The following is a 16,224-nucleotide window of genomic DNA, read 5'->3' on the forward strand; positions in this document are numbered from 1 at the left end:
GGTAATTCTCCCATCTCTCCTGGCGCAGTAAAAAACAAACTGTTGTCACTCATTCTAGCACTGAATCAGAATATTGTGCTCTTGTTGATGTCGTTTCAGAGGCTTTCTGGATTCGTTGGCTCCTTGTAGATATAGGGGTCCCTTAAGATTCATCCACTATTCCCAATTGTGATAGTCGCATTGCGATTCAAATTGCTCATAATTATGTGTTTCTTGAGAGAAAAAATCATATTGAGAATGATTGTCACTTTGTTAGACATCATTTACAGAACTCCATTGTTCTTCTGCAATGAGTTTCCACTATCGAGCAACTTGACGACATTTTCTCCAAAGCCCTATCCCCTCCTCACTTCAACCAGTTGCACTGCAAACTTAAGTTGGTCTCTACCCTCCAACTTGAGATTGAGGTGATGTAAACATAATTCTTATAATCTTAGATGGTTTAGTTTGTTCTAGTATATTTGTTATTTGTAGGTATCTCCTCGTGTGTAAGTACCCTTGTATTATCCATATTTGATCGATGAAATATATCAGCAAATACCAAAATCTTATATTTTCAAGCCTTTAATATGTTGTTATTGATTAATTAATTAGTGGTAGTTGTTGCATTTCGGTTTTCAACTCACGGCTCGGTCAGTTCGACAAACTGTTACGTAGGAATTAGAACAACAATAACAAAGCAGATCTATACTGGAATAGAAGCTGCAAAACAGAAACGAGGTTAATAGAACGCTGAGTCACGTAACACGCTCTCTTTAAAACGTTTTGTGGCTCTACTCTCGACTGTGCAAACAAATTATAACTCCATCGTCTCTAGGATGAAACAACCTCTCGTCTTCAATTGATTTTGCACGAAAATCAACTGGTAATAAAAAAAATACTCAAACGACAGTCACACTATTGCTCGAGAACTTTTGTTTAATACATATAGTATATCACAGAAGAGAGGAACGATTTACATATATATATATGTGTGTGTGTGTGTGTGTGTGTGTGTGGAATGAGAGAAAACTAAGATATATATAGTGATAGATGAGGGGTGACCAACGGTCACAAATTTATGGTGAGAGCAAAACGTGGGGGCAGTAATGTGGGAGAAAATCGTGGGAGTCAAACGGTAATAATATTATAAAACGTTAATATCAATTAATTTTCTTAATGAAAATAAATAAAAAAAACATTTTAATATTTTGAAAAGCCAAAAGAGGTTTTTTTAGTAAAAAGAAAATATATTATTTTATCTCTTCTCGACCGACGGATGGCCACGCGCGTATGGAGATATAGACATATCCACATTTGCCTATCTTCTCCATCTTTCCAAAACTTGGTGCCCTATAGGTCCAAACCCATTATTAATTATTAAGTATAAAAAGGGACTTCTACACTCAAAATTAATCAATGTGGGAATGCAATTGAGAATAAAATAATATTTTAGTTTCCTTTCACAAAATTTTCATCCAATAATCCCTTACTTGAAAAATGTGTACTATTAGTCCCCCACTTGAAAACTTTTTAAATAATTTTCATCGATCGGTGTTTTGTCTCTATAGTTCAGTGCTTAAGTAAAGTTGTTTGATGACTTGAACCTTTACGTAGTGACAATAGTTTAAAGTATTGTAAAGTAACTCGTAGTTTTGAACTTTACTTCTAACATTATTTGAGTGAAGTTCTAAAATAACCCGTGCCTTATGGCCTTACATGTATATCCGGGTTTTGTGAACACTCTAGAAATCTGCCCAAAATTTCATAGAAACGACCCTCACTTCCACATTCACAAAGGTGAATCTACCAAGAGTACTCTTGTAGCTAGGTACCCTACTTGATATCAAGTATAGATTTCATTAAGAACAAAGTTCACTTCATACGCTTCAGAATGTCATGCTAATCACTAAATCATAAGAATGAAACTCCTAATCATTTAGCATAATTCTCGTCATATTACTTGTGATCAGTTATTACCCATTGTACTTGTTTCTTAGAATCTCCAGTCTTTCAAGTTGGGTTTACCTCACGGTAATTCAAACTTTTATGGACTTGAGTCTCATCCTTTACGAGGTTTTAAAAACCATCTCTCTAGCTAGTTCATTCGTCAAAGGATTAACCAAGTTGTCATCAGACCATACATAATCCACTATCACTGCACCAATAATGAGCAATTCTCTAATGGTACTATGCTTATGACGTATTTGTCATCTCTTATCGTTATAATAACGGTTCTAAACTTTTGTGATAGTTGCAGTACTATCACAATGGATTAGTATGGCTGGTATCAATCTTTTCAATGTGGGAATCTCTGATAGCAAGCTTCGAAGCCAGTTTGCTTATTCACTGGCAGTAGCTAGTGTTATCATCTCTGACTTCATTGTTGACTGGGCTAAGATTGTATGTTTCTTGGATTTCCAAGCAACAGCTCCTCCTTCTATATTAAAAATATAGCCACTTGTAGCCTTTGAGTCATCTGAGAGGGAGTTTAAATTAGCATCGGTAGAACCTTTAAATACAACGGCAAACATTTTATAATGTAATCTTAAGGTTTTGGGTTTTCTTAAGATATCTCATTACTCTTTCTAAAGCATTCCAATGTTCTAGACTAGGGCTGTTGGTAAACCTACATAGTAACCTTACAACATAAGCTGGTCTAGTGCAATCAGTAGCATACCTCAAACTATCTATGATACTAGCAGAGTCGGATTGGTTAACACTATCACCAGTGTTTTTGAATAATTTAACACTAGAGTCATAAGGGGTACAAGCTGGTTTACTTTCCCTATTAATTTAATAATAACATATTATTATTAAAATAATATTAATATTAATTAATTAATTAATTAATTAAATCAAATTTAATTAATATTTCATTTAAATCATATTTAAATAAATACCTCTCACAATAACCTATAGTTTTATGTAATTAAATTAAATCAAATTTAATTAAATAAAATTAAACTAAACTATTAATTAATTTTCTAATTAATTAATTGCAAATTAAATATCATATATTTAATTTAATCCAAATTTGAATCATATTCAAATATAAATTTCTCTCATAACCTATAGTTTTAATATGTATCATATACACGTTATATTTTAACCTATAGTTTTAATATGAATCTAATTACATTAAATTAATATTTGAACTTATCCAAATATTTTATTCTCTCATAAATTAATTTTGAATCATATCGAAAATTAAATTTATATGATAAAGTTTTATTAAAATATAAACTTTATTTTATAATGTATCACCATACGTTATATTAGTTCCCAAAATAAATTTGAACATTTCAAATTATAACCAATACAATTAAATCTTATTACCCTTTACGAGCTAGGAAGGGGACCTAATGGACCTACAGATCAGAAGCTACAACGATATGAGATTAATTGGCTAAACTCATTAACCACATTAATCAATATTTGTTAAATGTGTGTACACTCTACTAAAGACTCACAGCTGAACTCTTCTCACTGTAGATATATTTCTGTGTCCATAAATATAGACCAATACCAGTAAGTTAGTCCTTCACAAGTGTTCATAACACCAATTGGGTCAAATTATCGTTTTACCCCTAGGTTACTTCTAGTCCTTAAATACTAGTACTCCTCTAATGAACAACCTGTTTATGGTCCAACAACTAAACATAAACCCCTTTTGTGCCATAGAGAGGGTAGGACCCTTTGTTTAAGTCCCAGAGATACCATTTAAGGGAACACTTATCTACTTACCTAGTAGGAAATGAGTGAATTCCATCTTGTGTGATTATGTTCCCAGCTCCCCCACTCAGTCTTGTCCCCAAAATGTTCCCAGCTCCTCACTCTCACTTGTACAAATTAAAGGACAATCCCTCACAAACAGAAGTTCATAATACACTCAGAATTAAGACTAAGTTGACCTAGGTCATCCTAATGAAATAGAAACCCAACTAGTTAACGGAGTTACATCTAGTGGTTACTATTTCGTGGTCCGGTCTTATGCAAACTCATTGCTACCCTAACTCGCATGTCACCTACACGAATACGTTCAATTATTGCATTTGTATCAAATACAAAGTGAGCCGTATCCATAGTGTTACCAGGATAATGTACCCAACCTTATCCTTATACTGTAGATCCTTTAGACTGATCTCGAACATTGATCCCTGTATGACTTTACATACTGTTCAAGACTCATCAAACAGCTTAGGATGTTAGTTTATTGGATTTGGGTTATTAAGACAAAACTAATAATAAAATCAATAACACTTATTGAAAATATAATAATAACACTTTATTAATAATAGTCACTTGATCATATTACTATCTACGAGTTTTAAGACATAAAACCCAATAGGATTACATTAGCTTCTCCTAAGTCTTTCATGTCAAAGTTTACACTCAACATAGATTTTACATCATTTATGACGTGCAAGTTTGATTCAAAGATTAACATGTCATCTACGTATAAGCATATGATAGTACATAACCTATCTTCAGTCTTTAGTAGATACATTTGTTACTCTTATTTACTTTGAATCTTTTTTACATTATTAAGTTGTCAAACTTTTCGTGCCATTGCTTGGGAGCTTGTTGTAGGCCATAGAGGGATTTATTTAGTTTACAAACTTTGGATTCTTAACCGTGAACTATGAAACCTTTAGGTTGTTCCATATAAATCTCTTCTTCTAAATCACCATTTCGGAAGGCAGTCTTGACATCCATCTGATGGATTAAAAGATTGTTCAGGGTAGTTATAGATATCAACACTCTAATTGAGGTGATTCTAATGACCGAAAAAAAATTATTAAAGAAATCTATGTTTTTTCTCTACCTAAATCCTTTTGCTTCTAATCTTGCCTTATACTTATCTACTGATCCATCAGGTTTGCAACCTATTGCTTTACAGCCAGGAGCTAAGTCAACTAGGTGCCAAGTTCTATTGGATTCAAGAGATTCTATTTCATCATTGATAGCTTCTTGCCAAAAAATTGGCATTTACTGAGGATAAGTTTCTGTTAGATCTTTTGGATCTTCTATGTTATACATTTCGAAGTTTTTTCCAAAGTCTTTTATGGTTTTAGCTCTCTTGCTTCTTTTAGGTTCATGTTCTACTTTCTTTTCTTGGGTTTGGATCCTAATTGATGGTAGACTACTTGAAGTTGAGCCCCCACTAGTTTGACCATTTAAGTCATAGAACCTATAGGCTTTACTGTTTTTAGCGTATCCTATGAAGACACATTCATAGGCTCTACTTGCTAGTTTCCTTCTTTTTGGATCAGATATTCTAACATAGGCTAGACAACCCCAAATTCTAAGATAACACAAGTTTGGTGTTTTATGTTTAAGGAATTCGTATGGTGAAGTTTGACTATTGGATTTAGGAATCCTATTAAGGACATAATTAACAATTTTATGTTAAACTGATTCTCTATTTCAGTTACAAACACCTTGAACATGTCAAAGACATCACTTTTAATTTTAAGCAGATAAATAAAAGAGTAGTCAGAATAGTCATCTGTAAAGGTTATTACATACCTTTTACTATTCCTAGTTAATGTGCCACAAAATTCACCTAAGTCAAAATCAATTAATTCTAAAGGCTCTATTACTCTAGTTACAGACTTATGTGAGGCTTTTGTTATCTTAACTTGACTGCAACACACACATTTCTCAAATTCATGCAAAGATAACTTAGGTATAAGATTTAACCTATTCATGTTACTAATTAGCCTTTGATTAACATGACAAATTCTAGCATGCCAAACATAAAAGAAGACAACATGTAAGCAAAAGATAAATTCTTACTAATTTCCAAATTCAACTTGAATATGCCATCAGTAGCGTAACCCTTTCCCATAAATACATTATTTTTAGTTAAGGTAAACAAGTCTGATTCTATGGTTTGTGTGAAGCCAGCCTTGTCGAGAAGATACCCGGAGACCAAATTTTTTCGAATTTCTGAAGTATGTAAAACTTCCTTCAGCACAAGCATCTTGCCAGATGTGAATTTCAGTTCTACTTCTCTAATGCCAGACACCTTGGTTGTGTGATGATCTCCCAGAAGAATATTCTTATCCTTAACCTTATTATATTTTCTAAAAGGACTAAGGTCGTAGGAGACATGGCGGGATGCACCAGTGTCTAGCCACCAATCTTCAGACCTCCTAATAACATTAACTTCAAAAATCATAACTACTAACTCATCTTCTATCAGGTTCACTTGCGCAGCTGGACGATTCCTGTTTCTACAATTTCTAGCTAAATGTCCAGGCTTATTACAGTTATATTTGTATCGTACTTTTGGACTGGGGGTTGTTTTATGTTTGTTAGATCCATGTTTCATCTTGTTTCCTTTCAGCTTCAAATCCAATTTTAAAACTACAGTGGGCTTCTTTTGGGGGATAACATTCACCTCCTTCTTTTGATCATGCTTCCTTGCCTCATCCTCTATCCTTAATCTCATGATTAGGCTTTCCAGTGAGAACTCCTAGGTTTTGTGCCTTAGAGTGTTCTTGAAATCCTTCCATAGTGGAGGCAGCTTATCAATAATAACAACAACTTGAAATTGATCGTCAAGTGGTATACCTTCACTAATAATTTCATGGGCTATTTTTTGGGTTTCATGTGATGGTGCCTCCACGGATTTGTCATCAGTCATTTGATATCGCAAGTATTGACTCACAACATACTTCTTTGATCTCCCTTCCTTAGTATCATACTTCTTTTGTAGCGCGTCCCATACTTCTTTTGCAGTAGCCATGGTACTGTAATAATCATACAATTCATCAGTAAGTCCATTAAAAATTAAATTCTTATAGATGAAATTGGGTTCTGTCCATGTGGTGAGTTCCTTTTGTTCTTCCGTAGGATTTGTTTCTAGGACTTTTAACTTCTTAGTAGTACATGTGGTAGCCATCTTCTTCAACGTAAGAAAAATAGCATTTTTTGTTTCCACCTTTTGAAGTGTGCTCCTTCAAATCGGAACGATCGATTAAGATCGAAAGACATCAATTCAGATTGAAACTGTCTGGCCATCATAACAGAAAAGGTATCGTCTTAAAATTGTTGTTACACTTCGATCTTCAACTCATGACTTGGTCAGTTCAGCAAACTGCTACGTAGGAATTAGAATAGAAACAACAAAGCAGATCAGTACTAGAATAGAAGCTACAAAAAACGAGGTTAATAGACGACTGAGTCACGAAACACGTTCTTTTTAAGACGTTTCGCGGCTCTGCTCTCGATTGTGCAAACAGATAATAGTTTCGTCGTCTCCAGTATAAAACAACCTCTCGTCTTTAATTGATTTTACATGGAAATCAACTAGTAATAAAGAAACACTCAAACGATAAACACACTTTTCCTCGGAAACTTTTGTTTAATATAGATAGTATATCACAGAAGAGATGAATGATTTTATGTGTGTGTGTGTGTGTGTGTGTGTGTGTGTGTGTGTGTGTGTGTGTGTGTGTGTGTGTGTGTGTGTGTGTGTGTGTGTGTGTGTGTGTGTGTGTGTGTGTGTGTGTGTGTGTGTGTGTGTGTGTGTGTGTGTGTGTGTGTGTGTGTGTGTGTGTGTGTGTGTGTGTGTGTGTGTGTGTGTGTGTGTGTGTGTGTGTGTGTGTGTGTGTGTGTGTGTGTGTGTGTGTGTGTGTGTGTGTGTGTGTGTGTGTGTGTGTGTGGAATGAGAGAAAACTGAGATATATATAGTGATAGATGAGGGGTGGTCAACGGTCACAAATTTATGGTGAGAGCAAAACGTGGGGCAGTAATGAGGAAGAAAATTGTGGGAGTGAAACGGTAAGAATATTGTAAAACGTTAATAACGTTAATATCAATTAATTTTCTTAATGAAAATAAATAAAAAAATGTTTTAACATTTTGGAAAGTCGGAAGAAATTTTTTTAGTAAAACAATATATATATATATATTATCCACATTTGTCTATCTCCTCAAACTTGGGTGCCCTAAGGGCCCAAACCCATTGTTCAAAAAATGAGTATAAAAAGAGACTTCTACCCTCAAAATTAATCAATCTGAAATGCAATCGAGAATAAAATAATATTATATTTTATTAATCAATGTGAGAATGCAATTGAGAATAAAATAATATTATATTTTTTCTTTCAGAATTTTTTTATCCAATAGTGATTAATTGGTTTCTATCATTCATGACTATCAATTTTCAATAATGCAGAAATACAAAAAGAAACAGAAACCTGAAGTGGAGAAGCTTAAGGAACCTGTACTCCATGATATAACTAAGTCACTCACAAAACGTTATGGTCTAAATTTTACTCAGCAACACATTTCATCTCTTTGGTTTCTTTGTAAGCAGGTATTTTTCATATACTTAGAAAATATGAGATGTCATAGTACCTCATAAAATATTGAGGTTCAAGGATATTGAAAATGGGAATTTTCTTGTCCTTAATTAACTACCAGGAGGCATCCTTATTGAACAAAACAAATCAAGCTTGTGGATTGTTCAACCCTTCCGAGGTACTGTGAATTATCGGTCTTACTTTATTATTTACTCTATCATGTTAATTGGTACATACAATTTGTGTCCGCCTGACAGATTTAGCATTAGACCTGAAAGACCCTAAACTCTAAACCTTCGGTCTCTAGTTAAAATTCCCATCTTAGCATGTATTTACTTTTGAATTTTTTCTTTTGTTAACAAAATTTCTAGATCCATTGTGTGTGCCCAGGTTGCTTTGTTGGAGTGGACAGACGATATAGAAGTGTTTATGTTGAAGGGTTATGGCAATCCATTAAATTATAGAATGGGAGTTCATTTATTGAAAGATGTTTTTGAATCCATGAAGAACGCTATCAAAGCCAAACAAGGTATCTATATATACACAAACATGACACACCTTAATTAGTATATGGTATGGAAGTTATATCTACTTTGTTGTTTTGTGGAAAAACAAGATCCTGGAAGGCTTTATGAGAAGGCAAGACTTCGTTTCTCTCATGCTGAAACTGTTATTCCATTCACATGTTTGCTTGGGCTCTTCCGTGAAGGAGAAGGTAAAATGCTTTTTTTTCTTTTTGAAGTTTCAAATATACCGATGAGACACAGGATTAGCAAATACAACATATTGTAAGAAAAGTTACATATCTAACAAAATTTATGTTTATAAGTTCTTGGAGTCTATTAGTAATATAGACTTTATGGTTGTAGAAGTATTAGTGATAAAAACTATCACCGATGTGTTTTTCTATATTTGTAGATCCATTTACACACTTTTTTTTTTCTGACCAAAGCACTCTTTTTTCTTTCTTTTTGTTATTTGAATATATAGCAGGATTCTATAAACAAATCCAAAAGAAGCAGCCTTTAGAACTTCCTCCTCGGCCTCCAGCTACTAGAAACTGGAAGGTAAGCAATGTTTCACCTTTTGCTGGGAATAACATGTTGGTTCTCTATAGCTGTCCTGTTGCTGATTCATCCGACGAGTACTTTGTTCAAGTCTTGCATAATGAAGAGCCCATAGCAATGCCGGTTAGCGCCCTTACAATCACTCGTAGTCTCGTATCACTATTTCTTATTCATAGCTCATGCTTTCACTTCCATTAAGAATGAAATTCTGTTCTTAATTATGTCTTGTCATTATTGACATTGCAATATAGGTATCTTTGTATTCATTTGGTTTCTTTGAGTAATTAATCTTGTTAGTTAGTATGGTAACAAAATCTTTTGACTTTCAATGAATAGGGTTGTGATGGGTCGTACTTTTGTCCCTTCAACATATTCAAGGTAGAATTACCGCTTCCATTTTGATTTACGCAAAGATTTTATTACTACGTAATAATGATCTTAAAATTATTATATTTTTTAGGACAAAATTGTGGATCCTTCTCTTAAGCATGATTTTAAGAAGTTGTGCACTCTAAACGAGGAACAACCAACACAGGTGCTTGAATCAAGTAAGTTATCATTGTTCAATTGGTTCTTCTGGCTTTTCAATGATGATAAACAACCTCGAAAAGATGAATTGTAACGAATGTTGCCTAGCTGCTTGCCTGTATAATCTCTGTTCTTTACAATATATTGTTTGTTTTTCTTATCACTAGTACAAACTTGGTATTTAATATAGGTTAAAAACCGACATTATAAATACAATGTCGGTTCTAAGCTAATATTATAGATTATCAAAATTTTAATGTCAATTATGTTGGATGTTACTTAAAAACTTACCTTGTACACCCATTTTCTTTGTTAATTTTTTACCCAATTTTTTCCAATAATTGTGAGAAATGTTTTCTAACGCTGCATTTTAAAATATCCAATCAGATTTTACTGTCGGTGAATGAGTTAAAAACAAACATTAAAAGTCTTGTTTTAAGCCATGAGATGTTTGTCATCGTATTTTATTAAAAAAATATTGTCTGTTATAATATACATTTCTTTTGAACCTAATATACATAGAATAAAAGTTCATGAATGCAGTATTCTTGTATCTAAATTAATATTCTGAGCATGTTTAGGAATATATACCAAGTAATATCACATATTACTTTGTACTTAGTATCATGATATCATCACAAAATTAACTTTACAAAATAATATGACTATATCTCTGTCTTTTGCAAACTACATTGAAATTGCAAACATAAATATAATAAGTATATATGCGAACTCTAAGACATTATAGAATTTACTAATTCATGATCCCAAATGCTTCAAAGTCATCTCATCGACAGTTTCACCCTCTAGCGTTTTTCTTAAATATATATAATTGTTAACTAACAACACATTTGAGAAAATAAAACTAAACACTTACATATAACATAAACAAAGCATCCAGGAATTTACGACACAAATACAGAGAGTGCATGCAACCAACATCATTAATCAAATTAGAAGAGCCAAAGTTATGAGTATCTAAACTTTGACTTCTATGAGAATATATATATATCTTATGCAAATTCATGGTCAGTTTCAATTTTCTCAACATTTAAACATGTTGAAATTAGATTGTATAAACAAATAAATAGAAGTTACGTTTATGAAAAAAAAATTATAAATAATGGAAGAAATGAACTAAACTTACACGAAATTATTAAGTAATGACTATCATAGTTATAGGATATATAGTAAAAGACAACGAAACCTATGGTTTGTATTTTAAACATGTTTAAAGTAACATTCAAACAACAATCTTCTCTCAATATAACTACGAAATTAACATAATATTTATAACCAAACCAATTACTTAATCAGATTCGACAATCGTACCAAAACTTACAAACTTAAACTAATTAATAAGGAATTCAAACATATTTGATAAAACAAGGAAAGCATCAACAACAAAAATTAAGAAGAACCCTCAGTTAACCTACAATTGATACGACTAAAGATACAATTAAGTAAAGACAAAATAAACACGCGACATTTAAAATCTAATTAATTTCTATTTGTTGACATTTAAAACCAGGCCCAACAACAGCTAGGACACGACCCATTTAAAAATCTAATTAATTGCTATTTGTTGAAGTGACACACTCCAAGCCCAGCTCTAACTTTTTCAAATAAGTTTACTTCCAATGGTTTAGTCAGAATATTAGCTAGTTGAACCGAGTTGCGAACATTGCTCAAGGGAGATTTCCTTTGTTTGGACAAGTACATTAATAAAATGATGTCGGATATCAATATTTTTGGTCCAATTGTGTTGTATCAGATTTTTGGAGATGTTGATCGCACTCATATTGTCGTAATACAGTAGTATCTTGAGATGTCATATTTTGAGAGCATTTTTTTCATCCATAGAAGTTGAGTGCAATTACTTCCGGTAGCTATTGATTTCGCCTCAACTATAGAAAGCAAGATACAGTTTTGTTTCTTACTAAACAAAGAATGAGGTTATGCCAAGGAAGAAACAACCACCAAAAGTACTCTTACGATCTTCAGCACATCTGGTATAATCAGAATCGCAATATCCTACCAATATACTTGTTGTATCTAAGGAGTACCAGAGACTGAAATCAATAGTGTCAAATATATATTTTAGAATTCGTTTAGCACAACATAGATGAGACATTCTAGGATCAGCCTGATATCGGACACACACACCAACAACGAAGGCGATATTAGGGCGACTTGCAGTAAGAATAATAGGCTTCCTATAATGCTACGATACAGACTTTCATCAACTTTTTTTCAAGTGCTATCTTTGGAGACTTTGAGTTGGGATGCAATAGGAGTCCATTTTATTTTAGCCTTTTCAAGGCCAAACTTCTTTATCAGGTTTCTTGCATATTTTTCTTGTGAAATGATGATTCCAGACGCATGTTGAAGAATTTGAAATCCAAGGAAAAAGGATAGTTCTCTTACCATACTCATTTCAAATTAAGTCTTCATTTGCATTCTATAAAAGAAGCTATCATCGACTAAGGTTGCCCCTAAAAGAAATTTTCGATTGTTCACTTTTTCAACCATGAAAATGTTAAAAATACAAGTAATGCCTTACGTAACTAATTTTGACAACAATTTACAAATTTATTAAGACATTAATTGAACCCTTAGGTGGAGCTATGTCATATTTCTTAAATGTTGAGAAAATAGTGGTTTTCTTTTTTCTTATTTTCTAAATAGTCATTTATGGTTGGCAGTTGTGGGAAATTTATTTAATGTTGAGAACTTTAATTTTTCTTTAAAGTTTTTAGGACTTAACCTTTTTGTTAATATCGACAAAAAAAAAAAAGAAAAGAAAAAAATAATAATAGTTTTTAACATTGATCTTTTCTGTCTTCATTGGTGAAGAAGACCATAACCATAACCTTCATCTCCACCCGATTCCTTTCTCCATTCGTTTCTCTAATACTTTTTTGATTGGAGTCCATAAATATTTTCGTATATTTAAATATTAACTCTGGTTTTAGTTTCTGGGTTGTTTTTTAAATCTTGAAGCTAAATCTATCCAAAAACAATATTTAGGATTAGTTTTGAGAAGGAGACTTACATTGATGGATGGTGGATTATAGGACTAAAAAGAAAAGTCATGAAAACTCGCAATGACATATTTGTAGAGTCTTGTAAACCAGTGTTTCTAGCGGTGAATGACATATCAAAGCATTTCCAAAATGTTATACGCAAAAGCTACTCATTTCATCAAATTTAATCTCCAAAGTTGAATCATGAGAATCTCTTAGTGCCAATACTCCCGAAGAAAAACATTTTGTTAAAACTTAATATTTTATTTCTTTCAAACTAATGCCTATAAATTTTACTTTAAAAAGAACACAATCAACCCGCTATAACTAGTGACGACTGAAATTAAAATTCATTGAAGAGCACAATAAATAAAACAAAGTACTGGAAATTACATAGCTAATTCAAGATGAAGCAAGTTGTAGAATTTAGAGAAGAAGATAATATTTTAACTTAGAAATAATCATCAACCTAAAAAGCATAATAATCATGAAAGGAGCTCTTAATAATCGAGAGAGAGAGAGTCAATAACATACTACCAAAAGTCATTTAGATTAGAAAAAGACGCTCTCTATGCGTCAATTTAATTAGTGAATTAAACATGCTAAACGAAAAGGAAAGAAATAGAGTTAAAGAAATACAATCCTCGTAGTTCTGAATTTCAATTGCTTTTTTTTTATGAATTTGATCACGAACGATTCGTAGACCACCATAAGTGTCTATTCGATTATTCTCCTACTTTAAAACAAAAGGTGAGACCCAGAGAGTGATAGAATTTGAGAGCAATTTTTAGAGAATTGGGAGAGTTCGGTTACTCGGAAATTTTGATGAATTTTCCAAAAACTAAAAACTTTCTACAGATGCCATGAATATCATCTCTGTCAAAAAGAGATTTTCATTCAATTCATATTGCACAAAATATAAATTTGACACCAAATTTGTATTAATTAAGAATATATATTGATTTCCCACTAGCTTAGTCATCCAATTACTCAAAAATTAGATTTCCCACTAACTTAAAGCATATATTGACTTTTGACTTTCTAAATCAATAATTTTTGTGTTTCCAAAATACTAAAATTAATCTCTATTAGTTAATTCAAAATAATTAATTAATTATATATAAACTATTAATACCAATCCCAATTGCTCACTCTCTCTCCCAATTTGATTGTATATGAAACCGTATTAAAATTCTCAATATTCAAATTATATTTAAATATCTTGTACTTTCTCTTCCTTAAATAAATCAAATATATTTAAGACTTTACTTCCTAAACGGGTTCATTTACATATCATAAACGAGTTTAACCGACTAAACTTTTTAACATAGTTAACCTTACATTTGTTAACTATCAGGACATTCCACTAAAGCTCAGTAGTTGTACTCACCTCATAGTAAATATATTTATATTCAGTACTTAATATATATATAACCATGGTTTTATTAGGTCGATCGATCACATGTTGATATAACCGAATTCGTCTCGAACCAATGAAAGGTCAGTGGGATCCTTTGTTCAAGACTCAAACTAGTCAACACTTAAGGGAACAATCTCTAAAAGTGAGTAGAAGTGAATTCTATGATCTTGCATCATATGTCCCAATCTACCTAGTCTTACCTTGATAAATGAAGGGCTTATTGAATTAGTAAACTCGGGCTACTCTGACCATGTAGATCTAAGGTTAATCTTGAATAAACAGAAGTTAATCATTAGCTCAGAACTAAAATCAGGTTACTTAGGTCAACAAATTTGAAATGGTCAATTTTAAATAATAAACGAGGTAACAAAATAAATGTGACTATATTTTATTATATTCGACCTTATACAATATCTAATTGCATAAGATATCCATACTTGTTTGTGTTCACATGGAGGATTCATAGTCATATCATTTGAAATATGAAAAACCAAAAAGGGGTTAGAAAAAATAGTTTTTAGACACACAGGTAAAAACTTCTTTAGATTAAAAAGTAACAATGTTGCATGAAAGATCTTAGGGAGATTGTATTATTTCCATGAAAGATGATCTCAAGGTGAAGAACCTCACATCGTGTGTGTTTGGAAGTGGGTAAAAGAAGAAGTTTCTATATATATGTATAATAATATACATACGTACATACATATATATACATACATACATACAAAAACATATACATACATATATATAGATACAGACATGCATATATAGATACATACATATACATACATACATAGACATACATACATACACATGCATATATACATACATACATATATACATATATACATACGTACATATACGTACATACATATATACGTACATACATATATACATACATATACATACATACATATACATATATATATATATACATACATTAATATACATACATATATACTTAGGAAATGGAAAATTTGAGAAAAAAAGTATAGCAAATACAAATATAAAAAGAAAGAAGTTTGAAAATATGAAGAGTCTCTTTTTATAGCTGTCGTAGCAACTAGCAAGTGGGAAAACTGAGAATAAAATACAAATATAAAAAGGAAGAAGTCCTGATCTGATTGTTGTTCAGAATGAGAGGAGATTTTGTAAAAGTAGTAGAAAACGAAGAAGTTTCCAAAACTTTTTAGATTCTAAAACATTATTTAATGTTCAGTAATTAAATAGTTTCTTCGAAAAAATTTAGAGATTTTAAATTGTTTTAGAAAACAAACAATCTAGTTAAAAACAAAAATAAATTCTTTTTTTTTATTATATTAAAAAAGTACATTTGGTTTCGAAAAAAATTTAAAAACAAAATTTGAAAGAAAAAAAGTTAACGTAATTTATTTTCTTTGAAAATGAGTTATTTCGAGACTTGTTTTTAGAAATCAATTTTAAAACAAGGATATACCAAACATTTTTTAAACTAAAAAATGAAAATAAATAATATCGAACCAAACACCCCTTCTTCGTATCCAATAATTCAACATTAAAAGAAACCATAATTAATGTCATTTTATTTATAAGTCATAATTACTAATAAGATTTTTTTTCCCTAATTCAAGCACTTTCAATGAAATGCAAAGTGTTTAATCAGAAAAACATCTGAAACTAAAATGAAAGCGGAAATATTGAAGTCTTACTTTTACAAAAATTTCGAGCAAATAAAACAAAAGTTTTCAAAATAAATTTAAATTAACAAATAAACATTTATAATTTTCAAACAAGTTAACATATTAGGTTCACACAAGTGATATTTGGTTATTGCTTAATTATTATGTTTCGTGAATTTTTCTATGATATGGTGGAAATATCAATTTACACTTCATGTCGATATGAAA

At 31.5% G+C, this 16,224-nt stretch overlaps 1 protein-coding gene across 1 annotated transcript in view; it reads left to right on the forward strand.

Annotated features, from left to right (window-relative positions):
• The window catches only part of LOC103495131 (uncharacterized), a 34,546-nt gene extending 24,357 nt beyond the window's left edge, over nt 1-10,189 (forward strand). The window contains exons 5-11 of the mRNA XM_008456598.3: nt 8,171-8,311; nt 8,419-8,475; nt 8,688-8,826; nt 8,914-9,012; nt 9,291-9,487; nt 9,701-9,742; nt 9,825-10,189. Of these exons, the coding sequence (XP_008454820.2) occupies nt 8,171-8,311; nt 8,419-8,475; nt 8,688-8,826; nt 8,914-9,012; nt 9,291-9,487; nt 9,701-9,742; nt 9,825-9,986 (837 nt within the window). The 3' untranslated portion in view covers nt 9,987-10,189. The remainder of the gene's footprint in view (nt 1-8,170; nt 8,312-8,418; nt 8,476-8,687; nt 8,827-8,913; nt 9,013-9,290; nt 9,488-9,700; nt 9,743-9,824) is intronic.
• Nucleotides 10,190-16,224: the final 6,035 nt, after the last annotated feature.

This window comes from Cucumis melo, chromosome 10, assembly GCF_025177605.1.
Source record: "Cucumis melo cultivar AY chromosome 10, USDA_Cmelo_AY_1.0, whole genome shotgun sequence".
NCBI classification, from domain to species: domain Eukaryota; kingdom Viridiplantae; phylum Streptophyta; class Magnoliopsida; order Cucurbitales; family Cucurbitaceae; genus Cucumis; species Cucumis melo.